This window comes from Equus caballus, chromosome 1 (genome assembly GCF_041296265.1).
Source record: "Equus caballus isolate H_3958 breed thoroughbred chromosome 1, TB-T2T, whole genome shotgun sequence".
NCBI classification, from domain to species: domain Eukaryota; kingdom Metazoa; phylum Chordata; class Mammalia; order Perissodactyla; family Equidae; genus Equus; species Equus caballus.
In genome coordinates, this window is record NC_091684.1 from 95,474,529 (window position 1) to 95,501,770 (window position 27,242).

General features: G+C 51.4%; 1 protein-coding gene and 1 long non-coding RNA gene across 7 annotated transcripts in view; one reads left to right on the forward strand and one right to left on the reverse strand.

Moving 5' to 3' along the window:
- Positions 1-225: 225 nt before the first annotated feature.
- Positions 226-27,242, reverse strand: part of LDB3 (LIM domain binding 3) — a 60,243-nt gene continuing 33,226 nt past the window's right edge. For 3 of the 6 annotated variants that reach the window (XM_070229953.1, XM_070229942.1, XM_070229932.1), the window contains 7 exons: positions 25,351-25,533; positions 22,098-22,240; positions 15,554-15,977; positions 14,154-14,334; positions 13,430-13,550; positions 8,288-8,403; positions 226-3,268 (listed from right to left, as the gene is read on the reverse strand). In XM_070229953.1, the coding sequence (XP_070086054.1) occupies positions 3,179-3,268; positions 8,288-8,403; positions 13,430-13,550; positions 14,154-14,334; positions 15,554-15,977; positions 22,098-22,240; positions 25,351-25,533 (1,258 nt within the window). In that variant the 3' untranslated portion in view covers positions 226-3,178. The remainder of the gene's footprint in view (positions 3,269-8,287; positions 8,404-13,429; positions 13,551-14,153; positions 14,335-15,553; positions 15,978-22,097; positions 22,241-25,350; positions 25,534-27,242) is intronic. The other 3 variants (XM_070229960.1, XM_023648682.2, XM_023648676.2) reach the window with 1 other exon arrangement.
- Positions 3,267-7,244, forward strand: LOC138916731 (uncharacterized). Its single transcript, XR_011424072.1, has 2 exons — positions 3,267-4,362; positions 7,010-7,244. It is a non-coding gene; the product is annotated as an uncharacterized lncRNA (long non-coding RNA).

Here is a 27,242-nt window from a genome sequence, read left to right on the forward strand (position 1 = left end):
AAAAGAATGCATTTGTTTTGTTAAGCATAGCGCCCTCAGAAGGCCCTTCATTATTTAAAAAAATGCCAGGAGAGGATTTTTCTTTGAGCTTATTTCAAAACAAAACATACAGAAGAAAATATAGGAACTTTTCTAGAAATGAAGCCAATTAAGAGCAGAATAAAAATAAATAAATCTGAAATATTTAATCACCAAGTAGCTAAATAAATAAACGTTTCCAAAAAGAAAAGGCAAAACTTAGTCTTCAGTTTATTTACCTGGTAAATTCGCTTTGTATGCAAAACATTTGTATTATTCACATATCTTCGTCTGTTTAAACAAGGCAATTAAACTACCGTTGGGCCACACAGCCACCAGAACTAGCGAGTTGCATTTCTTCTCCATGGGGCATTTTGTTTTGTCTCCTGCTTTTATTTGCAGCCGCATAGAAATGACCTACGTTTTGTGTCACATGAAAAAACTTTACACAGAAATATCTGTATGTGCACATCCTTTTTGGGGTTTTATTTTGCTTAAAAAGTAGAATTCACACAGGCCAAAAAAAAAAAAGACATGCAAAATATTTTTGTGCACACCTCTAACACACTACATTCCACTTATGAAATCTTAAAATTAAAAAAAAAAAATCCCAAAGCAAGAATACCTTGGTTGAAAAGTTAACATTATAAAAGCTAGATTCCTAACACAAACACTGCAGACACAAGTCACTCAGTTGCCAAAAGTTAATGTTTGTAAATGTTAAATAAATGTCAACGATTAAGAGACAAGAACTATAAATCCAAAGTGTATTCTCCACAGTGAACGCTTAAAAACTGTGTGTGGTGTCATAGGACATCCACAGTATTAACTTGAAACGGATACAACCTTAACCTGGACGCTACGCCAAACGTACAAACACCGAGGGAACCGTATTCAAAACTACCTCCTCTCCTTGCTACCTTGAAAATATTTTTTTTGTTTATTTTGCGTTTTGGTAAATAAGAGTGCCTCACAATCTACACTAAGATGTAGAAACACCGATTCAATAAATGACTGTGACGAGGTTGTCCTTTGAAATATTTCACTTTTCCTTTTACTGACTGTACGCTTTTTAGTGATCATACGTGTTTGTGTGTATGTGTGTGTGTGTAAATCCTTTTAAAAGATATTTTGGAAACTTTAGGGGACTTTTTTTTCCTTTCCTCAAAACCAGTCCCTGATAATTTAATTTAATAGTTGGTTGTTTTGGGGGGGTTTTCAGTGAAGATTTGCTTAGAGCCTTTCTGTATAGTCAGCAACCTCCTTGTCCCCTGTATATTTGAACTTTCCAAAAATAACAGAATGCTCTGAGTTACTTGTTTGCTACTCCTGGAAGACCTCCAGGCACTCCCAGCAGACTTTGCTGCCTCGTGCTTTATGTTCACCTTCTTATTGCTCCAAAGGTAAAGCATCTGGCACTCCCCGAGGATGGTGGTGGCTTCACCCTTGGAAAAAACACATGGGCCTCCTGCTAGGGTCCCATCTAGCTGCTTCCTTCTCCCTCGGGGAGAAGGGACGCACTCAGTAGAATGGCAGTGCCCTGGAAGCCTCAGTTCTCAGAAGAAAAAGTGTTCTAATGCATTCCCGTAAAACATGTGAAACGTGCAAAGAGAAAATCCAAAACAGGAGTGAGGAGAGAGGAGCAGCAGACGGGAAGAGTGCCCAGTGCTGTGCTCAGATGGGAGGCAGCCGCCCACAGCCTGCCTCAAGGCCAGGCTCCATGAGCACGCCACCGTGCTCCCTGCAAGGGAAGGAGACGACCCCATCTCCAGCCTCCGGAACTAAGCTTCTATCACCAAACAGCTTTCAAATGCTTACTTAACTCAGGCTATCACTAATATTTTAAAGAAGTTTGAAGACCCAAGTCTATTTCAATAAATACTTAAATAATTGCTAAGTCAACTGAGCTCATCCATTCTCAAAATATTGGCCAGAATGGCGAATAAGTGTCTATCAGTCCATCTTTTCCTTCCGGCAGTCAACACACTTGTACGTAATCGTGCTGGATTTAAAGGAACATATGAGAAGGATGCTGCAGATCTGAGTGGGAGGGCCTGCCAACGCGTGTGTTCCTACTCAGGTTGGCAGAAAGTAATCTTCATCCCCACCCGGAGCTTGGGCATGTTCTCAACTTATTTATTCTGCCATCCTGTCTCAGACACTGCCTCTCTCTTCTTTCCCGCAGGTCACCAAGCCTGTTGGGGGAAGGGGTGCTAAGGAAGACTCACTAAGTGAGCAGTCATAGGCCTGGGAGTGAAATGCATGCACAAAACGGGACACTCATGCTAACGCACCTCACAAAGCAAAACAAAGGCCAAACACAACCCAGAGTCGTCGTAAAAATCTCCTCTCACACACAGCAAAGCAAAACTGGAAAAACCCAATTCCACTTGCGCACCGCAATTCCAACAGGAGCGAAGCCTTCAGGGGACAGTGCAATGTTTCCGACTGAAAGAGGGTAACGGAAGAGCCCGTCTTGGCTCAACCATCTGCAGTTTGAGCCACAGCCCTTCCCGAAGCCCCATCAATTGCCCAGCGGCTCCCGGAAGACATCTCTTTGGATGTCTGGGCTCCCTTTAGAATGTTCGAGTCTGTTCAAGGCCTGAAGTCTGATGTGCAGAGGTAGCCATGACGCTAGTCATGGAATAACACTTCCTTTTTTGGTGAGGAAAGCCCAATCGGTCTTAGCTAACCAGCTCTCAGCTATGGCTCTAAAAATACCCCGCAGCCAGGACTGTTGGCACTTGGCTCGTTTGCCAGAGGAGCTCGAAAGAACTCCGCAGACGCTCCAGATTCTCCACAACTGCTCTGAGCTCCATCTCTGCTCCGGGGACCTCAGGGAAGTGTCCGCCTTCGGGAAAGTGACTTTTCGTTTTTCACTCTTGCGTTCTTGGATTCCTGTCCTTGAACATTTGAAGTACAATTCCAGTCTTGGATTAATTACTAGCTTGGTTTAGGAATCTTCATTTGGCTCCTAGTCTGAACTATGCAAATACATGATCTGAGTGCAGAAGAAAGGACTAAAATTATACTTCAAAAGGGCTCCGTTGCTTCCTGTCTTCCCTCTTTCCCCTCAAAAGAAACACCAGCCTCCTTGAATCCTTTGTTGCCAGCAGCAGGAGCAGCTCGCAGCCTGTCCGCATCCGACGCCCTGGGCTCCCTACACGTGGATGGCGTGCGCGTGCTTCTTGCACAGCGGTTTGTCTTTCTTGGAGTAGAACGGCTGCCCCTCCAGATTCACGTGGCAGACCTGGGGCAGAGAACAGACCGGAGTGAGATGGGCCCTCATAGCCCATGAGGCAGGGGGACCTGAGCAAAAGATTTCAGTCACCCCTGTAAGACAAAGCACCCTCACATGCAGACGGGAGAAAAGACAACAGCCTGTTTCTCCCCACTACAAATTCTTCACGACTGAAGATTAGAGGAGATGGGTTGAACCATATAAAATTTAAAACTTCCAAAGAGGAACGTGGAAGAAAACTCAAATTGACTTAAATTAATTAAATCTAATGGGATAGAGAAAATATACACAATGAAGAGGACCAATTGACGCTCTCCAAAATTTATAAGGAACCAAGACAAGTTCACCAATCAATATCCACTGAGAGGATAAATACGTAAAGAAGTACCATTAGTAAACTAACAATCACGTCAGAAAAAACTATCCTTGCTAATAATTATAGGAAAAAGAAAACCTCCATGAGATACCACTAGACACCTATCTGTGAATCTAGCAAAATAAATAAAGCAAACAAACTCAATGGCTTGTCACCTTTAACCTTACAAGAATGTAGCCAGAAAGTGGGGAAGAAAATGTAATTGATCAGAAGTCAGCAATGCCAAAAGGGAATCAGGCCTACTCGTGCACTGCTGGGGACACATGACTCAGCTCAGTTTGTAAGGGATGTGGCAACCCTGAGGAGGAGCCAGAAGGATGTGCCCACCCCATACCCGGTAACACCACTCTGGACAATTCCATCTGGCAGAAACTACTGCACAGAACAAGAAAGCAATGTGTACTCAACTAAAAACTGGAAACTACTTATATTTCTCTCAATAGGAGGATGATTAAGTAAATTTTTTATGGTATATTTTTCCAACAGAATGCCACCACGAAAATAAGAAATCAAATATGGAAAAATGAATGCAGGGAAATATTCTATGAGAAAAAAAAACAGAGGCGAAATTATATATCCCCATGATGACAACATATGAACGCAGTCTGAAGATGGAGAAATCACGGAAGCGAGCTAAGGAATATCTGAGGAGGTTACTGTGGGTCAGGCAGGATGTCAGACGCTGTAGATACACAATCTCGTTTACTTCTCACGGAAACCTCAGGGGGTAGGTATGACTTTTCCCTATTTCACAGTTGAAAAACTGAGGCTCAGAGAGCCCAAGAGTCTTGCTTAAGTCACAGACCCACTAAGTTGTAAAGCTGGAAATCCATGTCTATCTAGGTCTGCAAGACTCCAGTTCTATGCTAATTTTTCCCACACCCCACAGCAGAGAGGGGCTATGTTTACTTGAAATTGTTCTGGGCTTACAGACGGACTTGTACAGAGGTAGCCCTCTGAGTTTGTTGGACTACCAATATGTAGGCCGGCCCTGGGTGGGCAAAATGTCAACGGTCAGAGTCAATTGGGAAGTCACATTGGCTGGGGTGGGCCCCAGCCCCAGAAAGGGCACTGAGGATCCCTAATGGGGAGCAGAATTGGGGGCCACATCCAGGACTCTGACCATGGAAGTAGTGCAGATGGAGTTCTCATGAACAGGTAGGCGTGAGGATAGAGAATCATCCTCCTGAGAAGACCTTGGGTCAGTGAGCATGTGTCCACTTCAACAGAGTTGGAAAGAAAAGTGGCATCATGGTGGCTCCATGTGCAAGGCCCTGATGGCCAGTTGAGGATGTTGTACTTGGGATCACACAGGGCCGCCAATAGGTCCTGGAAGCCAGTGACCTGAAAAAGTGTCCAAAAACATCCCAAGTGGATGCAGGGATGTTGAGTGTAATCAGGCTCTTGTAGTGGCCTCAAGCTGCTGGGACAAATTGGAGACAAGTCCAAGAAGGTGGCATCCAAGATCCAACTGATGAGGACGGGTTTCAAGGGAGACAGAAAGGCAGCTCTGGAGCAAGTTGGCAAGGAGCAGCCTGTCAACATCTGGGGCTCTGGCCAGGAGACCCTGCCTGGTCTGGGACAGTGCTGGTTACTTCTACAACTTTGGGATGAGTCAGGCTGGAAAGGGTGCCAGGGCACTGAGGACTAAGGAGTGAGGAAGGGCCAGAGCCTCAGAGGTGGCTCATTGATAAGATGGGGCTGAGGGCAGGAACCGTCATAGGGAGGCATGCTGTGTCTTGGGCCAGGAGACTGCAGAAGGGATGCAAGTCGGGTTCATGGTGGAGGAGGCCTCCAGCCTACCCAGCACAGGGACACAGCAGGATGGTCCAGCCCCCAGGCTCTGTGGTCAAGTAGCATCAGGGCCTGGCTGGGAAGGCGTGATGGCCATGGACAGCGCTGACCCTACAGAGTGGAAGGCACTGAAATAGGCTAGCTGCAGCAGCCCGTCTAACTGCTCACAAAAGTTACACCACCACCCATCCTCTCCTGATACCCACACCAATAGGGAAGGGCTGGAAACCAACTAGACTTAGAGGAAAAGAGAGGCCAGTAAGACATCTCTCCCCTGCTGGATTGGTAGGACCCAAATCCTTTCCATTGGAACTCAAGTGCCAAAGCCGGACAGGAGCTTAACTCTCACCCCAACCCACACTGCCCTTCCGTGCCTCCATTTCATATGCCTGGTACTTCAGAGATGCTCTCTTGTCCGCTCTTTAACTGCTCATATATGTCAGCTTTGTTTTCCTTTCATGATTCTAAATTCCTTGAGGGTGGAGATTTGTTCTGGGATCCTCCCGTATTCCCCAAACTCAAGGAATGTTTGGTAAATTGAAATAGTCTAAAGTATGTGCTCTCCTGAGATGTAACTGATGGGAAAACAGCACATCAGCTGGGAGAGCTGGTCCTGATCTTCCTTTCTTACTCTTTTTTTTAAAAATATATGCTCATTAGAAGTGATCTGAAAATATAAAGTGATGGAAAGAGAACAAAAAAAAAAGCCCTCAAAGTTTTCCCATCAAAAGATTGCCTTCCCAAAATGAAACCAAGTTCTGTTTTGAAATATCTTAATGGGGCAGTGAGTGCCACACACGGCTAATTTGAGGGAAGATGTAAGCATTCCCCATGCCGATTCTCTGAAGGATGGGACCTCCCTGGTTTCTTTGGGCAACGCTCTGGGTCTCACACCTGGCTGGAACTTATTTGTAATCTCAGCCTGAACAACCCCAAGCTTTACTGCTTCCTCTGGTCTCTCTCCAGGACTTGTACCATCGTGACTCTCAGCCAAACACAGCAGGCTTGAGGGCGCAGACCCACGCTCTCCTTTGCCATACTTCTCTCTGCACACAACACAGATCTCTCATGAGCCTGCCCTTGGAGAACAGGCCTTCTGTGCCACTGTCTTCCCTGGACTTTCTCCAAGACTCTTGGATCCTTCTAGAAGTTGGGTAACTAGCTGTGCAGGCAGCATCTTTGGATCAGACAAGCCACGGCTTGAATGTAAGCGTCAGAGAGCCCTATGCTGTGCCTTGCTGAGCTGTGGCTCTGCAGAGGACAATCCTAAAGCCAGAATATTTATATCATTGTCCCTTTTTGGAGGGGAGGCCCTGATGTAGTTAAGGCCCCTAAAAGGCAACTAGAGAATCTGTTCAAAGAGCTGGAAAATCAGAGTGCTATGGATTGAATTGTGACCCCCACCAAATTCATACGCCAAAGTCCTAAACCCCAGTACCTCCCACCTACTCAGCACAGGGACTCAGCAGCGACCTTATTTGGAAATAGAATCTTTGCGGATGTAATGAAGATGTGAGTTAAGATGAGGTCGTACTGGAGTAAGGTGGGCCCTTAATCCAATATGACCAATGTCCCTATAGGAAGAGGAGAAGCACACAGAGAGACACAGAGGAGAAGGCCACGTGAAGACACACACAGGACAGCCCTGTGACGATGAAGGCAGACACTGGAGTTACACAGCTCCAAGCCAAGAGACACCACGGACTGCTGGCAGCTCCCAGAAGCTGGGAGGGAGAGCATGGCCCTGCTGACACCTTGATTTTGGACTTCTGGCCCCCACAGCTGTGAGAGAATAAATTTCTGTTGTAGAAGCCATCAGTTTGTGGTACTTTGTTATGGCAGTCCTAGCAAACTAATACACAGAATAAATACAACGCACCCACAAGTGGGGGGAGGCGTATAGAAATGAAGTGTGAAACCTGAAGTGTGTTGCAGTAAACTTTATGACTAGGGTTGTCCTGTGTCATAAGTTTATAAAAATTACTCAAGTTTAAACTATACAGATCTTTCATACATTCCCCAAATTTACCTTGAGCAGCTCTGGTTAAAAATAATAGTAATAATAATAATAATAGTAGTAGTAGCACATTAATTTTCCCAAATACAGCTCAGTCCATTATAGTCTCACCTTACAGGGCCTCATCAGAGATGACTATTTCTAACTCGACTGCAGAGTCGAAACGTCAGTGGGCTCATTGCTGTGCCCCGACCCCAACCCAAAGCCCTCAGAAGGAAAATGCCAATCTCATGGTGGAAATGACCGGGCTGTTGAGCAGAAAGAAACTGCACATGGTTAATAGTTAATCTAAGGCTTATCTCCTGGCAACAATATATCAAGAACAGGACCATTTAGGAAAATGAAATGATACTCAGTTCTGCTTTCTAAAGGTTCTATCAAAAGAAACCTTATCTCAGCTTCTCATAGGATTAGTCAATATGCTCTGATCTAGTGTTTCTGGTGAAAATCGGGGGGAAAACCCTTGAATCATTTCATCATATTTAAAACAACCTATAACCATAGGAAGCCACCCCCTATTTAAACCCCAGTGTCACTGGCTGATCCCACCTATTGAGAGCATCGCTGGTGAGGAAAGTTGCTGGTTTCCCAGATCCTGGGACATTCTGCTGTTATCCTTCATGAAACAGAAAGTGACAAAGCCACAATGGTTGATAAATTATTAGTAATAAAACTTGGCTTGACTGTGACATATCAAGGCATCATTGTATTTGCCAGCATTTAAAACAGATCAGAATATCAGGATGCCAGAGCTGAAAGGGATGTAGAGGGTTGGTCTCTGGCCCGCCTTGGTCCCTCCTGCCCCTTCTCAGGAAGTCAGAACCCCAGGCTAAAAACATACTGCGCAAATGAAGCAGGTGTCATGCCAGGTGTGTCCCAGAGCTTCAATAAACTTGTCACCGGCCTCCACAGGGAAATCGCAGCCATGACACTTGGTGCTGAATAGATTGATGTAGTCTGAAATGAAAGGCAGAGTGAGGACCCGGCCGCCAGGCAGGCTGGGAGGAACGTCCTGGCCACATGGACCCAGCGCCAGGACAACCCCCCAAATCACTAGGCTGGGGACAGTGGGTGAAAACTAACTGGTTATTTGTCATCCTACAGACAAAATACTCAGTTATGTGAGTGGTGTTTTAAATTTCCTTTTCCAATAATTTGCACTGAGGTCGTGCAGATTCACTAGTAGTGACAAAACCGTCACTACCCTGCACTGGTTTGATTGGCAAACACTTTCTGGAACTGTCGTTAACCTTCTGCAGAGTGATCTTGGCCTCTGTCCCTGTCACCTCTTGTAGTCCAAACAGACTAATCCCAAAAAAGAAAAAAGATTCAAATTTCCCAGCAGCTATGCTTATTTTGGAAGAAGGAGAACCCATAACACTTTTAAGAGTCACAGAATGGTCTTTGCTTGGCCATTCTTCTGTCATTGGGCAATTGTGCTGACAACAGATTTTCACTACTAGAAACAATATTTGAGCTACTTTGTCGGGACACATCGCCGACTCCCCCAGCCAAGGAGATAATAATACCAATTATTATTTGTATCCTGCTTTACAGTTTACCAAGCATTCTCATGTAGATGGTATTATTTACCAGTATCTCGACGTCAAGGTCTATGTATTAGTTTTCTTTGTACTTCCAGTGCAGTGCCTGGTGCACAAGTCAGTACCCAGCACATACGTGTTGAATGAATGAGCGAATGGATGAACCAATAAAAAAATAAATCAATGCATGAACTTAGTTTTTGCAAAATTCCTCGGAGACTGAACTATTACTGTTTTTCTGTTTTGTTTTATTTTGTGGATGAGGAAACCGAGGTTCCAAGAAGTGAAGGGCATAGCCAGAGTCACACGGCTGAGACCCAGGAGCCAGGTCCCGTGCTTCTCCCGGACAAGAGCTGTCCTCTCTGGGTCATGGGGGCAGCATTTCTACTGCACTCCCTCTAGAACTCATTCAGATTCTTTGAGAGAAGCTCGATGCCTTTTACAAAGCCTTCACGCCCCCAGAAACGTACTTGGCTCTCCACAGCTCTGCTATGGGCTTTTTCTTACAGCGAGTCTCTGCCCAGATCTCCTCGTGGACAGCGTGCCCCTTCACTGTCTCACCACGTGCCGAGAGGCAGGTGCCATGGGGGTTATGAACTTGGGTTCTGAAGAAAGACAGAGCTGGGTTCAAATCCCAGCTCTCCCAAGAAATTGTCCAAACCTGGGGCAAGTTGCCTAACTTCTCAATGCCTCAACTTTCCCATCTAAATAATGGGAATAACTATAGTACCTAACTCATGGGGTTATACAGAGTAAATAAGAGCCTGTATGTGAAATACTTGGCACAAATACTCAAAAATGTTGGCTCTTACTTTGAATGATGAAAAGAGGGAAGTGAACGCGACATGAGTGCCTACTATGTGCCAGGCCAGTATTAGTGCCTTTCTATGTTTCTTGTTTAATCTTCACAGCAGCTCTGCGAAGAAGCATTATTCCCATTGTAAAGTCAAGGAACCTGGCTGTCAAGGTGCCATCACAGAAAAGGTGAGGAGCCTGGAGGACTCCAAAGTTCAGCCTTTTTCCAGGACTCCATGCTCTCCTCTTATCTATTTCCCAGTGAGCTTTGATAAGTTCTATCTCTTGCATATTTTCTCCAACACATGATTTCCCCTTTGGGGTTTAATTACAGTTTGTCATGCAAATGCGTTTACATAAATCGCAGTCCATTAATCTGTCTCTCGCGGAATACTTAATTTCTTCAGGAGGCAGAAGTCTGTCACCTCACCAGAGCTAGGAAAACATTATTCTGCTTCATTTAGAAAGTTTCAATAGGTTTACCGTTCACTCTGTGGTCAGTAGGAACTTACCAGTGTGGGCTGAGAACAGGACTATAGGCTAACCCATCTCCACTGTAGGGCAAACCCCGCACCCCACTTCTCTCTCGTTACTCCCAGTCGGCTCCAGGTGCCCCAGACCCTCTCTATGACCTCCCTGTCTCTGTATGAACCAGTTCCTGGCCTCGGAAAACCCTCCCCACTTTGCCTACCTGAAGCTCTGCAATCCTTTGGGCCCAGCCTTCCTTCTGGGAAGTCCTCATCACCAACCCCAACCAAGACAGATGAGATGGGCTTCCTGAGGGCTTCTCCTGGGCTTCCCTCCCTCTGCATTCATTCATTCCTTCATTCGTTCATTCATATCTCTTAACTGTCTATTTACATGCCGGCATATCACATGATGATGGGTCTGCTTGAGGCTTTCGAGGGCAGAGACCCCCTCCTCTATGCTCAGTGCCTTTCACAGGAAGTCTCACACATTTGATGGCTAAACGATGAATGGACAAACAAAGAAATGGTTCCAAAAAACCTTATTAAATAGTGCTTCCTTCTCCTGCTGTGCAGCCTATGGTTTTTCACAGATTAAGCTCTTACAATGGCTTGAATTTATTTTTGCAATGTCTAGTCTTGCCTACCGATTGATTTTTCTGTTTTAAACTTGATTCTGTATGATCTGGAGAATTGCCGCTTTGTTTTAAAATTTGGTAGCACAGGTCTGACCCTAATACAGTAAAAGAAAAAAAAAGCTGATTTTTTTCCTCATTCATTCTACAAAAAGAGAATGTAATTGGTATCGAATTAAGTTTGTGCATGGGCCTTGCCCACCAGGAGCACAATCTAGTTCCTCATTTATTCCTTCCTTTACTTCTCCTATTAGGTCTTTATAATTTTCTTTGACTGTCTTATGCCGCAAGTTGAATTCATACCCTGTATTTAATGGATTTTATTGCTATTGTAAAAGGATTAACATCCATCAAGGCACAGATGCTTGGTGTTGAAAAAGGGCTTAGTGCTTTACTAAAGCAGAGGCTCTCAAAAGTTAGAATCATCTGGAGGGTTCATTAAAACACAGATTGCTGGGCCCCACCCCTCAGAGTTTCTGATTCAGCAGAGCTGGGGTGGGGCCCGAACATCTGCATTTCTAACAAGTTCCAGGTGACACTGATGCTGCCAATTCTGGGACTACGCTTTGATTCCCAAACCGAACGGAATATCAGAATCACCTGGCGGGGAGGGGCACCCCATGAAATTCTGCTTCTGTAGGTCTGAGAATTTATCTTCTCTATAGCTTTAAAGTTCCCCAGGTGATTGCGATGCGCCAGCAGGCCTGGGCACTGCTCAGGTGTAGGCCCACCAATGAGAGGCTGACCCTCTACCTCTCTTCTATGCAAGATATCATTATACAGAAGTGTCAGCTCATTATTACAGTCAACTGAAATCTTTTTGGGTCTAGATCCTATCATTCTGGTTTCTCAGATTTGACAAGCCTCCCTCCGTGTCTTCTTCCAAGTTGTTGATAAAAATGATGACAAGGTACCACAATGAGATACCATCCCACACTCATTGGGATGGCTACTTCCAAAAATACAGAAAATAACAAGCGTGGGCAAAGATGTAGAGAAGTTGGAACCCCGTGCACTGTTGGTGGGAATGCAAGATGGTGCGACTGCTATGGAAAACAGCAAGGAGGTTCCTCAAAAATCAAAAATAGAACCACCAACTCATCCAGGAATCTTACCTCTGGGCATATACCCAAAAGGATTGAAAACAGAGTCTTGAGAAGGTATTTGCACACCCGTGTTCATAGCAGTAGTATTCACAACAGCCAAGAAGTGGAAGCAACTCAAATGTCCATCAGTCTTTTTGGGGGGTGACTATGGAAAGGGGCAGTGGTGATAGTAGAAATCGATCCTTCCTTCACTAGCCTCAGACACCAATTGTGGCTTATCGCAAATTACGAAAGTTATAATGCTTTTAGTCAACTAATAACAGCAACTTGTATTGGCACAACAGCACTTTTATTAATTACCAGTTATCACCACATGCTTCTAAGAAAGGAAAAGACAGGTGTTATCTGCTTTTTACAGATAGGGAAACTGAGGCACAGACTGACTAAGTCATCCAATTAACTTCAGAGCTGGAAAGAGAATTCACCAGCATATAAGAACTCAAGAAATGTCTTTTATAATTTATTGTCAGGGGAAAGAGATTTTATTTTGTTTTGCTTAGGAACTGGGATGTTTTCTTTCTGGTTTTAAAGTAAACTAACTTACTGTGTTTCTCTTTTTGCCCTCAAATTTGCCTCCCCATCACTGCTGCTCTGTTATTCCTCATAATCAGCATGCTTGCTTTTCCCTCGTCTACTTGGTGCTGACTTTCTGGTTCTATTGTCTTAACCTTCATTTCTGTGGGACCTCTGTTGGAACCTGCCTCAAATCCTGGTTTGAAAGAGGCAGGCTATGAATAAATGAGGAAATGAGTGAACAAGTGATGAGTGAGGGGGGGAGTAAGTGAATGGCCAGTTAGCCAGGACACCCAACTCTAATAAAGTGCTTTTCCTTCAGATTCATGATTTACTCCAAGTTTTAAGACAACCTATAGCATTTTGGGGAACAGAGCAACTCTGAATTCAGACAGAGACCACAGACTCTGAAGGGGCTTCAAAGGAGCACGGGGTGGGGGATGTTCACGTGTTTGCTGCTTCACCCGCTTTCTCTCGTTCAATCCTCCCCACAACTCTGTGAGGCAGCTGTGTATTTCCCCCTTTTACAGACGGGAAAAGCGAGGCTCAGAGAAGTTTAGTAACTCACTCAGGGGTTCAAAGCCAGCCTGAGGTGGAGCCTGGAACAGAACCCCGGATGAAGCCCAGAGGCAAAGCCTTTTCAGATTAGACCTTGTGGTCTCCAACTCGAAGTCAACGGAAAGGTCTCCCCAGTGGTGACAAGATGCCAACTTGTAATCCACATATTTGGTGCCAAGAAGGGAGCACAGATTGAATGTGTGAAAAAGGAACCTACACACCCGCCCCCCATCACCCCCAAGAAAGCATGATTCTGCCATGTGGAGGCGCCCGCCGGTTCGATGTGAGCAGACACAAGCAGGAGTTCCCGGTGCCCGCCCCCTCCTCCCGGACTGTGGGGTCCCCCCACAGCCCCACTGTCCTACCCTTCTCGCAGTAGGGCTCCCCGTCTTCCATGTGGAAGAGGCTGTTCCCGAAGGGCTTCTTGCAGGCTGCACAGACGAAGCAGGTGGTGTGCCACGTCTGTCTCAGGGCGTGCATCACTTCCTGGGGGAAAGAGCCTCAGCTCAGGACAGGAGAGTCCAGGGGAGAGAGGGAGCTGGGCTTGACTTCCCCACCAAGCCCCGGCCTCTGCTGGCGCATCCTATAGGGGAGCAGGGCAGGAGAGCCCAGGAAGAGGGCCTTGGACAGGCTGAGGAAAGGCCCAGGTCGGGCAGACGAGGGGCTCCCTCACGCTGTGTTGCTGGCTGCCAGGTTCTGGGTGTGCTTCCATAAGCTGTGACGCTTAACCCTCCCATCAAACCTGGGAGGGAGGTACTGCTTGTTACTGCCATTTTATCAAAGGGGCACGGAAGGTCAAGGCCACGTGCAGGTGCACGGGGAGGTCACGCTATGAAGCGATAACTCGCTGGGCAGAAGCTCCATCCGCCACCACTTCAAGCTATGTGGCCCAGGCACGTAATCATTTCTCGCTCTCCCTAGTTCATTGGCGGCAAAGCAACTCCCTTCTAGCATAGACACGGACTTGTTCTCTTTCTGTTAGCAGCAACTTCTTGGCTCCCCAGTGGGACCTCCACAATCTTGGGGTGCGGGGAGAGACTGGTTGAGGGAAAAGGGAAGGGTCAGAGGAGAGGGAGGCTGCTCACTTACCCCCATGATTTTGGTGTTGCACTTGGCACAGATTGGGGCAAAAAACTGCTCATAACACCGCTCGCAGTAAACGTTGTTCTGCTCCTCCACAAAGCACACGTCCGCCAGGGAGGTCTTGCAGTAGGCACAGGTGAACTCTTCCGGGTGCCAGGAGCGGCCCATGGCTACCAGAAAGGGGCCCCTAGGGAAGCAGAACATAGCACCCACTAAGGCGGCTCCAAAAGCTTGAGACCAGATATTTCAAGACTCCCAACAATAGTCATACTTTGATCCAATAAACCTGACTTTTGCTACTGTTCTAATGAAATAATGTGAAATTGAGATGAAACTCTGTGCAAAAAGATATTCATTGTTACATCACTTAGAACAAAGAGAAACGGGGAAGCAACTCAACCATCCACCAGTAGGGACTGGGGAAGCACATTACCGACTAGCCATTCAGTTGACTACTAATAATTAGAATAAGAAGGGCAGTGATGACGGTGCTGATGGCTAATATTTATTAAGTGCGTAGTCTGTGCCAGGTACCATTCAAGAAAAAATGCGCATTTATTAACTTGTTTAATAAGCTTAAAATTTCTCAAAACAATCCTATGAAGCAGGTACTATTATGATACCCATTTTCAGGTTAGGAAACTGAGCCACAGAGAGGTTAAGTAAGTTGTTCAAGGCCACAGGTCAGTAGGGTAGACCCAGGACACAAACTTGGGTAGCCTAGTTCCAGATCAGTAGTCAGAACAGTAGGACTACAAGGAAATATTTTATATTTTAATTTTCACTTTTCTGGAGTTTCTAATTCTTCTCTAACGAGTATGTACTACTTTATTTTTAAATAAAAGTGTATTTTTCATAGATACAAGCTCACTTGACATCCCCCACCCCACACACATGCTATAAACATACTAGATTCAGACAAGCACCCGCCATGATCCCTGAGTTCTGAGCGTGAAATGACTCATTTCCATTTCAGTGAGACAGATGCCCACCATATAGCCCTGAGCAGCACAGGCCTGTCTGTGGAAAGACCCAGAAGCAACCCTACAGGACAGCTGGGTCAAAACTAGCACCGTCAGCTAGCTTGCGACATGCCCAATAAACCTACTGACAAGACTGGGATTCTTAGAACCCGGCCTTCGCCCAAGGGGGCGGTCCTGGCACCAGGCACTCTGGAATCCTCCCACCTCCCCAGGGAAGTGGGTGTCACACAGGTATGGCAGCTAAAGCTCAGAGAGGGTGAGACCAGAGGACGAGCCCGAGGGACCTGAGGCTGCCCTGCACGCGGCCTTCTCCCGCTCCCTGGCCCCCATCTCCCCTGCCCCCCTGCAGGGCCCAGACAGCGGGCAAGCCCCCTGCAACCCCGCCTCCCAGCACTCCACCACAGGGGCCCAGCTGGACCATACCGGATGATGCTGTTGCAGTGGCCACAGAGCGGAGTCCGGCTGCTGGCTGGGAAGCGCTCGGCCCTCTGGACAGTGCCCCTGGCAAGGGGGGACACTTGGGGGCCTGTCGTCGGGGTGTAGGCAGGGGCCCCTCGGGGGAGGGTCTGCTTGCTGATGGAGGTGGTGCTCTTGCCAGGGGCAAACTTCTGCGAGAAGCTGTCATCTGTCACCCACGGGGGGCGGCTGGCAGACTCCGCAGGGCCCCCGCTGTAGGCGGCCGAGGGAGCAGGGTTATAGCTTGGGGCAGGCGAGGGGGTATAGGCTGGGGCCGGAGAGGAGGAGTAAGTGGGGGCAGGTGAGGGGGTGTAGGCAGGGGCAGGAGAGGGGGTATAGGGAGTCGGGCTGTAATTGGCCCCCGGGGAAGGGCTGTAGGTAGCCGCAGGCACTGCAAGCCAAAAATATCCAAAGAAAACTGTGTCAGGAATTCATTTCCCCCAACTTCCCCCGCCTCAGCCGGAGAAAGGTGACTTTAACATAGAGCAGTACAGAGCCCTTTTTATGGGAGACGTGTTCCTGAACCTCCTGATGCCCCAGATTTGAATGGGAGCCGAGGGAGCTAAAGAGCAGTGGGAGCGGAGCCCTCGGGAGCTTGCACGGGGCTGGCAGAGGGACACAGCTATAAATATCTGCAGCTGTGCGGGGTGGGGCTCAGCCAGGCCTGGGCCGCCAGGGGCCTACACAAGATGGGGTGGGGGTGGGGCGCCAGGCAGGGCTCACGTCTGTCTGGGTCCGCTGGGCAAGAGGGAAGAGGGTAGGCGTGGGTCAGCCTGGCCTTGACTGGGACATGCTTTTGGTGGCACTCTGACCAGTGATTTGGCATCTGAAACACCGCAATGGGGTGCATCTGCTGAACCTGGACCTAATCTCTTTGGGACAAAGCAGATGGCAGTGGGTTTTCAGGTTTAGCTACGATCGTTTTCTTGAAAAAGAGCTTGGCTTGATTTGTGTGGGGGTGAAATTCCACCTAGGTTTGATTAGAGTGGGGGGTCTTGAAGGAGTCGTTCAGAGGGAGCCTGGGCAGAGACGCTGGGGCGACACGGCCCAGGTTGCGCTGCTTCTGGGGCCCCGTGCCCCCCACATCATTTTGGTGGAATGGGAGAGTGCTGCGGAGTGACCGCGTAGAGGTTCACAAGGCAGTCAGAGTGTAGAAAGAGAAGGCGCCGCCCACTTCTGGAACGCCCTCCTTCAGTTCACTGAAAGCTTAGAAGCTTTTTGGGGTGACAGGAGAAAGGCCTCTGAGGCTGGGCCCCCAAAACCCCGGTTTGTTAGTGCTCTCCTGCCTCCACCACAGAACCAGCGGGGGCAGACCCAGCGGCGTGTGTCCTGCACACACCGTCCAGCCACCTCCTCTCCCAGCAAGAGAGCTTCCAGAAGCTTCACCTCAGCCCACAGTCTGCTCCTCTGGAAAGAGGGCTCATACCCTCCACCCCAAGAAGCAGGTCCGGACAGCCTCCCTCCCCATGCCTGAGCCTGGCCTGGGTGGACAGACTGTGCTGAGGGGTGCTGAGGCAGCCCCCACCGGGCTCCAGCCTGGAAGGGTGGGCGTTTCTCAGGCTAAAGGCCCTGGCCTGGCCTCTGGTCTCTCCCACCTGGTTGCCCTGGACCACCCTGGAGGACTTGTGGCCTGCTGCTCCAACTCTGTACCTCCTCCTCCCAGATGACCGGTCCTTAGAGCTGGGTGTCATGGAAACCCCTGCGCTGGGGGTGGGTAGGGACCAGGCCCATGTTATGGAAAGCCCAAGGGGTAAAACCTCCCAGTCCTGCCCTGGGGCCATCCTGGCAGTGATGTTGGCCTCCAAAAGTACAACCCTCTTCACAAGGAATCTTCTTCCCACTTAGTGAGGAGGTAGACCAGGCACATAACACATCATCTGAGTTAGTCCCCTTCGTGGTTGAGGTCACCACGGCTCAGAGCCAGTAAGTGGCAGAGCACATTTCCAAAACTATTCTTTCTATCACGCCAAGCTGCCTCTGTAAAGAACACAAGTCCAATTTCCAGAAAATCTTGGTGCACTGAGTAACTGTCAACATGGAGGAGGCCCCGTGCTCTGGCACATGGCACAGCCATTAAGAGCCCTGGGTTCAGGTCTCAGCTCTCCTGTATCCTGGCTGTGTGTCCTTGGGCAAGTTCCTTAACATCTCTGGGCCTGAATTTCCTTGTCTAAAAATGGCAATGATTCTTAAGACCTCACCGGGTCGTTATGAGGATTAAGGGAGATAAGAAATATAAAGTGCTTAGCCTAGTACCTGCACAGTGTGCATGTCACTAAATGGTAGCGAGGATGGTGAGGCTAGTGACTCCTGCGTCTCAGGGTTGGGATGAACTGTCAGCTCATCGCACAGCCTGGGGGTCACCTGGGGGAGCCCAGCCCAGGTAGACTGTGGGATGTGGGAGGGAGGAGTGGGAGATGTGACACCCTAAAAGCAGATAAACTGGGACTGAGTCTACAGGCTGGTGGTGGTATGCATGACACCCCTGCCTGCCTCACAGGGAGGGGTGGGGACCTACCGTAGTGACATGTGCAATTTGTAAATTCGTGAAGCCCAGATTCAAGGTGTTGCCACCCTCCTTAACAACCTTGCATAGCTCCCAAGTGTCCAGAGCAGAGGGTCTCAAAATGCTGGGGACAGCAGTGATGTGGGGAATGCCACCAGGGAGGGGGTGAGGGGAGAGGTGGCCTAGGAGGACTTCAGAGAAGCTTTGTCCCTCTCTGATATACATAATGGGGTTCTGCGCGAGATTTTGCTTCCTTTTTTGTCAAGCAGGGGATCTCCGATAAAAGGGATTAGGAACCCTAATCCTGTGCTGTCCGATACATCGCCCTATGTGGCTGTGGAGCACTTAAAAGGTGGCTAGTCCGAATCGAGAAGTGCCAACGGGGTAAAACACACGAAGATTTCAAAGACTTAGTGCAATACAAGAATGTAAAATACCTCATTAACAATTATTTTATATCGATCACATTTTGAAATGATATTGTGGATATACTGAATTAAATAAAATATATTAAAATTAATTTCACCTGCTTCCTTTTACTTTTTTTTTTTAAGTGTGGCTACTAGAAAATTTATTTTTATTGGACAGTGCAGTCCTTATCAGAACACTGCCTGCCAGGAACTGACTGCTTCCCCAGACCAGGCCCTTTATGTGCCTCGTTTCCTGCAGGTCTCGCTGCAATCCGATGAGGAAGAGAGTATTTTCAAGCCCGTTTTACAGATGAGGAATTGAGGCTCGCTCGGACAGCTTCAGTGACTCCCCCAAAGTCACTGAGCTACTGAACTACCCTAGCTGAAACTGGGGCTCAGGCAGTCGGACTGGACTCCTCCATAGCTGCTTAACCACTCCCTAGGCAGCAGAACGGGCTTTAGCACGCCCCTTCCAAAGAGGGCCCTTGCCCACTCTTCCTGCCTCCCTCCAGCAGTACTAACCCTGTCCCTCTGCCTGGCAGACATTCCCTTCCCTCCTCTGGAAGGCCTTCCAGACCCCTCTCCTAAGCCCCACGACACGAGGTCCCAGCAGGGCAGAGGCAGGCCGGAATCTGGACCCCGGGTGGGCTGCTTGCATGCCCAGGGCTGCCCCCACCCGGAGCTGGGGACCTTTCCTTCCTCGGGGCACGGCCGCCAGCTCCCCCCCATCCCCCACTGCATCCCTCCCTCCCTCTCGGCTGGGCGGGGGCGCAGCTGCTCCGCGGGCCCCTTCCTTCTGCGCCCCTCCGCCCAGCCCCGCACACCACCCGACATGCCTGGAGAGAGACCTGATACCCCATCTCCGCGCCCGGGGCTGTTGCTATTTCTGCGTGACGGAATGAAGCCCGTCCAAATTAGAAGGTGATATTTCATCTCTAATTGGCAAGTTCAAAAGGCTCCTATCGCACTCGGCGGCCCCGGGAAGGTGTAATTAAACAAGGTGATTTCTGACTCATTGCAGGTCGGGCCCAGCTCCCCGCGAGCGCCCGGCCCCCGCCCGGCCCGCGGGCCGACGTGGCCTCCCCCGGCCGCGCGCGCCCCTCCGCCCACGGCCCGGCCGCCGCGCCCCTCCCGGGCCCCAGGTGCTGCGGGAGAGGCCGCCCGGCCGCGGCGCCAGCGATAAGATCCGGGCTGCGATCGCCGCCCTCGGCCCGCGGAGCCCCGCCTGCTCCGAGGGGGGTCGGCCGAGGAGGGGAGGGGAGGGGGCCCGGGCCCCGGCCACCAGCTTCTCTCGGGGCCGCCTGCCAGCCGCCCCCGGACCCCGCCCGGCGGCAGAGCCTACCCCGAGAGGGTTGGAGGCGGGCGGGCCCCGGCGCGCGCCCCGGGCAGCAATGAGTTAACGTCTGCACTGCCTGGGAACGCCGCCGAGGCCCCGGGGCTCCGGCACGTCCCGCGCGCCCAGGCCCCCGCCCGGGACGCAGGCGGAGAGGGCGCCCACCGCCGGAGCCCGGCCGCCCCCTGGCGGGCCTGCCGGGGACAGCGGGCGGCGGGGCGGGGGCGCCAAGCCCGGGCCCGCCCCGGAAGGTGCCGGAGGGACCCGCCTGGGAGGTGAGCGCTGTCCCGGCTGGGACGGGAACGCCCTCCTTGCGCCCCAACCAAGCCTCACCCCCGCCCCCCGCTGCTCTTGCAAACTCCCCTCCACCCGCCCTCCGCTGTGCCGGTCGCCGCGGGCAGCCCCACTGAGACTGCTCGTCGTTGCAGCCCGCTCGACACGCTAGCGACCCTGCGGACTTTTAACTTCAGAACTTCGCGTCTCTGCCTCTTTAGGGACAGAGAAGGGCCCCTCCCGTGCGCCAGGCACGGTGCTGGCGCTTCATTTTCCCCAGCGCGCGAGGTGTGCAGAGTATCATGCCCATTTTTCAAACGAGGGAATTCAGGCCCAGGAGATGAAGTGCTTGGTCTTAGGCAGCACAGCGGGGTCAGTCTGATAGCAAAGCCCGTTCTACCGCCCACACTCAGCGCTGCTGTCAGAGTGAGGCCTATAAAACAGTGACGGCGGTTCCACCGCCCTACGCAGCACGTCCCAGCTCCCCGGAGCGAGGCCCCCCTCACTCAGTCCCTGTCTTACCCGACCCCTCTCCAGCCACAGGGACAATGCACTCTGGGGTCTCTCATTTTCCTTAACCAGAGGTGCTCCTGAATCCAGACTTCATCCCACGGTTGCTCAGCCAACTCCCCTCTCTTGCATGACAAAGAGAAACGCTCTGCCTTCCCCATTAGAATTAGCTACCTCATTCTTTCCCAAACAGGACATTAACTTCCCCGCTTCATCAGTTTTACCATCTGTCAAAATGGTAGGTGTGCAATAATTTTAGGGGGGAAGGACACTTTGTATCACTCGTGCAAGTGGAAAGTCATTGCTCTCCATAACTTCATGACGGCTGTAAAGATGAATATGTAGACGGTATAAGGCTTTAAATGAAAAGCAGGTGCCCACCTAATATGCTCTCTCAGTCATCTGTGGACCAGGCACCAAGGTGCCCCTCTGGGAACCCTGGTGACCCATTACCCCTGTGTGTTTGGCCACCAGAAGGCCCAGCTCACAGCTCCCTCCCCCGACTTTCGCTTCTCCCCAGCATTCATTCATTCATTTGTTCCTTCTTTCACCCCCTCTGCTGAGCATGTCCTCTGGGCCAGGCCTGAGTCAGCCACTAGGGCTGTAGTACAGACAACTCCCACAGCCCTGCCCTCCTGGAATTCAGAGTCAGAGTCCAGTGGGAAGGAGGGGATAAATGGTGATATCGGCACTCGGGGCCCAGATGCCAGGAGCCCTCCTGTGGGCACATCCCATAGAGCAGGGCACACGGGACCTTCCCCTGGTCTGGGAAAATCCCTGCTAAAGAGCCCTTAGGTTCACTGAGCAGGGACAGGCAGGGGAAGGTGGGGTGCAAGCCAGCTTGAGAATTGCCCTTGGGCCCTGGGGAGCAGGCCCAACTTTGCCTAGGAAAGAGGGAGTCATGGGGCTGAGCCCTCATCCCTGTGAGGGGGCCCTGGGCAATGATAAGACTGGGGACCAGAGCGATGGAACAGCCAGCCAGCAAGCTCAGCCACCAGCAGGCCCTGTGCTGGCCGCTCTGCTGCCTATGACCTGTGCTCTCATGCCTCCAGTTATCCTGTCTCGGCTGAGGAAACCAAAGACCAGACAGGTTGAGCAGCTTGCCCAGGGCACACACCGTGATGCAGCAGGTCTGTCCAAAGCCCGCGGCATTTTCATTGTGGCTGCTTCTCCTTGGGCTTGAGCCAGACCCAGACTCCTGGAGGAATAAGCTCCTCCCTTCTAAACCCTCTCTTCCCTCACCTTGAGCCTGAAATCCCCAGCCAGGAATGTCCTCTTCCTCACAGCTGGGAGGGTTCATCCCTGCCTGGCACGGCCCACCTGTCTCCCAGGGCCGGAGGCAGGCTCCATAGGATTCTGGCCCACAGCTGGGGGAAGGAGGGCTGAGCCTCGTTAGCGGGGCCTCCCTGACCACCATCCTTCTGGGCATGTGGCCTCGGAGCTGACCCCTGGAGCCCACGCCCCTCCCATTTTGCTTCTCACCTGGCTGGTAGACAGAGGGCCGGATGCTGGCAGTGGTGACAACCCGGGGCTTGGGTGCAGGGGCAGCTGGGGCCTCACTGTATGTATGGGTGGCAGGTGCCGAAGAGCTTGCTGCAGCCGGACTGTAGGCCGAGGCCTGGGGCCTGGAACCAAGGGAGAAGAATTAGCAGCCAGCAGGACAGCCCCAGCCAGGCCCTAGGGCCTGCAGCCATGGCAGGTTGGCTCCCCCATCTTCAGGAGCCTCTGTGAGGAGGAAACCTGACAGAGATGATCCTGGGGAGCTGCCAGAGGCTGTGAAGGAAAGTCCTTGGGCGTCTCAGAGGAAAGGACGCTGCTCCGTGGGTGCTGAGTCTTGGTGAGTCTGGTTAGAGCAACAGAGACACCTTGAGAAATACAGCCCATTGCTGGTGCCACCGCCATAGGAGAGATGGAGGAAAGCCACCAGCCAGACAGGAGGATGCACAGAAAACCTTTCACCCTGATGGGGAGAGACTGTCAGAGTGGGGCTGGGGCCGGAGGGCGCAGAGGCAGGACAGAAGAGAGAGATGCAGGTGGTCACCTTCTGACCTGCTGGGGCACCTCACAGCCTCACACTGCCTGGCCTTTCCCCTCCTCCTTTCTATCCTATTGTTGCTGGAGGGAGCAGCAAAGTCTCAGGTTTCCGGGCAAGAGTGTTCCATGGAGGGCTCATGGGAAGCCAGGAGACCCCCTCAACTCCCCCCCACCCCGACACAGGCTTCTCTTCCGTATGAATTCCTGTTGCCTTCTCCCACTGGGTTAGCTGCCATGAGGCCTAGAGCAGCCTTTTCCCATTTGTGACCCGGGGACCATGGGACCAAAGAGATGGGAAAAAAAGCGTCCCAGTTCATTGCCCTCAGGAAGTGCTGTACTGGCCTCTCCTCTGGGAGAGCTAGCGGCTGCAGGAGCTTCTGGAGTTAAGCAGCCTGTTTAACTTTGTCTGATCCGGTGTTTCCCAATTTCATTCATCTGTGAAACCCTTTTTTTTCTTTTTCATTTAAAACTAGCAAATACCTTACAGAACATGTCCCTGGTCTTGCCCTGAATCTTTCAGATCCCAGTGGGGACCACATGACCATACTCAGGGCAAATGGGTCATTGATGGGGGTGCTGGGGACATGAGGCCCTGGAAATATACCACCCCCCAGCCCATGGCGTCCTGCCTTCCTTCCGCCCATTCCCCATGGGCGCAGGGCCTGCCCATCCCTGCTTGGCGGAGCTCAAGATAAGGAATTCCCTTCCTCTCTAGGGTTCTGGGATGAACCTAGTGCCAAGCTCCTGTGCAGATCCAGAAGGGCGTGCGGTGCTGTCCCACACAGTGCAGAGGTAGAACGAGCCTCTGGCAGCCAGCATCCCAGACCTGGGGATGTGCAGACCTGCCCTGCCAAGTGGCCGTGTTTCTGGCTGAGTGAGGCCATTGTGTCCCCTCCCTGGGCCTGCCTGCCCTTCTCTGATAAACCCCTGTTAAGACCAGTAGAGCAGAGGCCTCAATGGAGGAGGAAGAGGCAGTGTCCATGGGGTGCCCAGCTTCCACTGGTGGGAGAGGGCCAAGGGTCAGTGGGTCTTAGCCAGACACTCCCACCAGTGGAGGATGCTTTCTCAGCATCCCAGGAGCTACGGCTCCTGTATCAGGGATTGGTGTTGGGGGAGGAAGCAGAGACATAAGACATCCAGCAAAAATTCTGAGGCCATGCTCCCATGAAAGGCTGGGGTGCCCATCTGCCTCCCACTGGCTCCTTCTAGCTCCATCCCAGCCCTCATGCATGAAGGGAAGGTAGCTGGCCCCAATGTGTGGTCTCCTGATCCCTGCAGCTCCAGGCGATGCTGGGAGCCCTGTAGTCCCTCTCCAACCTCCACCCAGGTCTCCTCTCTCTGTGAAGGAAGGGTTTGCCCCATCAAGGGAGTCGTGAGGGCCTCAGGACTCCGAGGCCTGGAGCGTGGGGCTGGAGCCTGCCCTTGAGGAGGCCCCTGCATCTAGAGCTTCCCCATCCAAACTGGGGAGGCATCTTCCCACTCAAAGACAGGGACATTTTGTACCCTCCTCCACGCTTCTGCTTTGTGCTCTTACCTGGAAAGGCTCTGGTGTGCAGAGGGGAGGCAGCTTGCTGAGGGCCCCCAGGAAGCTGGGATGAAACAACCCGTGGAGGCCAGGCCGGGGTCCCCCTTGAGGAGAGGCTGGGCGTGGCACCACCTGGGTCGCTGTGAAGCCCAGGGGTCGGGGCACAGCACACAGGCCTGTGGGCCACTCTGCCTCAGGCTGCACCGGGGACCTATGCACCCTGACCCAGAGAAGCATGTCCTTTCCAGCAAAACCCCGGGAGGGGAGTGTGGGAGACTGGAAAAGCTGTCTGACCCCAAACACCAACTTGACAGCTCCACACAGCCCAGAAAGAGCTGGGCCCACCGGCCTTTGGCATTGCCTGCTCCCTCCAGAATGACCTGTCCAGCCTGCCCCACACCCCTTCAGCACTACCCCCTGCCTTTGCTGGGTATCCAGGAGGACAGGCTGGAGTGCAGCAACTCACATTGAGAGCATTGTACGTGCTAGATGTTTTATGTACACTTTTCTATCCTGACCCTATAAAATAGATATGGCGTTAAACATAGTAGCAGATACGTTAGCAGAAACTGAGGCTTGGAGAAGCCAAGTCACTTTCTGAGGGTTACAGACAGTCATGGGTGGAGCAGAGATTCAAATCCTACCACGCCGGGGGTCCCTGGAGTCAGCATGCTTCTCCATCAAGAGAAGAGAGGCTAAGGGATGGGGGCAAGTCAGTTGGTAAATATCTGGCCAAATCTGACCCTCCTTCTGTGCCCAGGTCAATGCTCCCTCCTTCATGGAGCCTTCCTTGACATCCTCCACCCACAGGGACAATTGTCATTCTCCCTAATCCCGGTCCCAAGAACACAGCCTTTCTGCACAGTCCCCTTCGTTAGCTAACTCTGTGTGTGTGTGGGATTTTTACCTCCCTCACTAGAGCATGTGCCCCTGGGAGGCAGGGCGACACACCCCTGCCCTGTCCTCAGCCAGGCACAGTGCACTCCCAGGAAATGTGCCCCCAGCTTCCGTCTGACTCTCAGCATTAAGCAGTGCTGGCTTTGGCTTCCTCGGGGTCCTGACCACCATGGATGGGCCTTTCCCAGGCCGGACACGGCTGCCGACAGATGGACCCCGGATGAGGCCTCTCCTGCCTCGCGTCCCCACGGGCAGGGCCAGCCCCCGCGGGCCCGTTACCTTGGACTGTCCGCGGGGCTTGAGGCAGGGGCTGTGGCAGAGGCGGTGGCAGTGTGGGCAGCGGCCGTGGCCGGGGGCGGCGAGGCTGTGCTGGGAGAGGCAGCGGCAGGCGGCTGGGCAGAAGCAGGCGGCAGCGGGGTGGCGGCCTGGCTGGTGCACACTGGAGCATGCTCAATAGGCGTGCTGATGAGGCGGGACCAAGAAAGACAACAGGTCACGGGGGCCCCTGGGCACGGGGATGGTGGCTGCACCAGATGCGGACTGGGTGGAAGGCACCATCCTTATTGCAGACAGAGCAGGATCTTCCAGAAGGCATGTCCCCAGGCTCAGGGAAGGGGCCCCCAGGATCCGGGAGACAAGGGCTCAGACTACAGGGAGAATACCACGGTAATATCAAAAATGCCCTCAAGTCTGGAGAGCACCGCGCCCCCAGCCATTTCTGTGTACTTCCTAACTGTTCTTTCTCAGAGTGTATTATGCAAACACAACGTGGGGGAAAAGTAGATGGGACTATCAGTCAAGGTTCCTTTCCATCCAGCCTTCCTTCTTCCTTTCTCTTCCCTACCTCGTCAGAGGCATGCATTGCCTTTGCAAAGGATGACACAAAGACAAAAGCAGAGGTAAGATGTTTGACTATCGAGGGCTCAGGCTGTTGTTGTGAGAGCCCGGACTGTAGGCTGTGAAGGACTCAGGGTGTTGATAACACATTTGGAAGATGGACGAACGCAACCATGCCTGGTAGGTCAAGGTTGTCTGGACCAGAAAGGGGGCAACGTGGCATGGAGGATTTGAGAATAGAGGTGGCTATGCCCCTTTTCTGGGTAAACCCTGAGGAAGGCAGGACCCCAGGGTCCCCTTTGCCCATGGTGAAGTAGCAGGCAGACCCGAGACAGCGCATCATGTGGCCTGGGGGCTGTAGAAGGTTTCCCACACACCCAAGAGGGACACGGACATGGCCCTGAGTGACTGCTCTGCCAGTGTGGACCAGCGTGACTGGACGGGATGGGGACAACCCAGCAGATGCCAGCACCAGTAGACCATGACCAAGGACCAGGTGCCCCGCCACCCTGCCCTGCCCGCCATGGCATTCTGTAAGCCTGTCTTCCCCCAAACCACTCCAGGCAAGAGAGGAGCATCAGGGCCTAGTTGATGGGATTCGATTTCTGCCACCTGTGAAATGGAGCAGAGGCTAAAAATTAAATTATAGGAAAGCAAAGAAACGCACGTTTTTTGCTCATTTGGGTCACTGGACTAAGCTCTGTACTTGCTACAACAGCAAGGACACTTAACACCTGCAGCGGGGGTGACTTCCCCACGCTACGGGATTCATCCACTGACCTTGTGCTGTGTGCCGGGAGGATGTCTTTACTTCCTCACGACAACCCCCTGATGTGGGTACTATCGACTCTATTTAATAGCTGAGGGAGTGGCGACCAAGAGTCCGATTGCTCAAGATCCTACAGCTTATCGGCCTGGATCTGATGAGGGGCATTTGGACTTGAAGGCTTACCCAGGACCTCGAGTGGCCCCTCATGGAGGAAGAAAGAAATGCCTGCCTGCAATCAGTCAAGTAGAGTCCTCCCCCAACAAAAGGCACTATTCGTCTTTGAAATAATTAGAATAATCATCTTCCCTCTGCGAGTGCTTACAGATGCGAGGGCTTGTGCTAAACAGCTGTAAGCATGACTCCGTTACTCCACTGATCCTTTCAACCTCGCTGGGCGACTTCATTATACAGATGAGGAACCTGAGGTCCAGAGAGGTTGAATCTCTGCTGGAACATCACAGTCCGCCAAGTGGCAGAGAAGGGGTGGTTCTGAATCACTACGGCAATTCTCAGAGTTTAATATGCGGGCGAATCGCCTGGGAATCTTGTTAAAACGCAGCTTCTG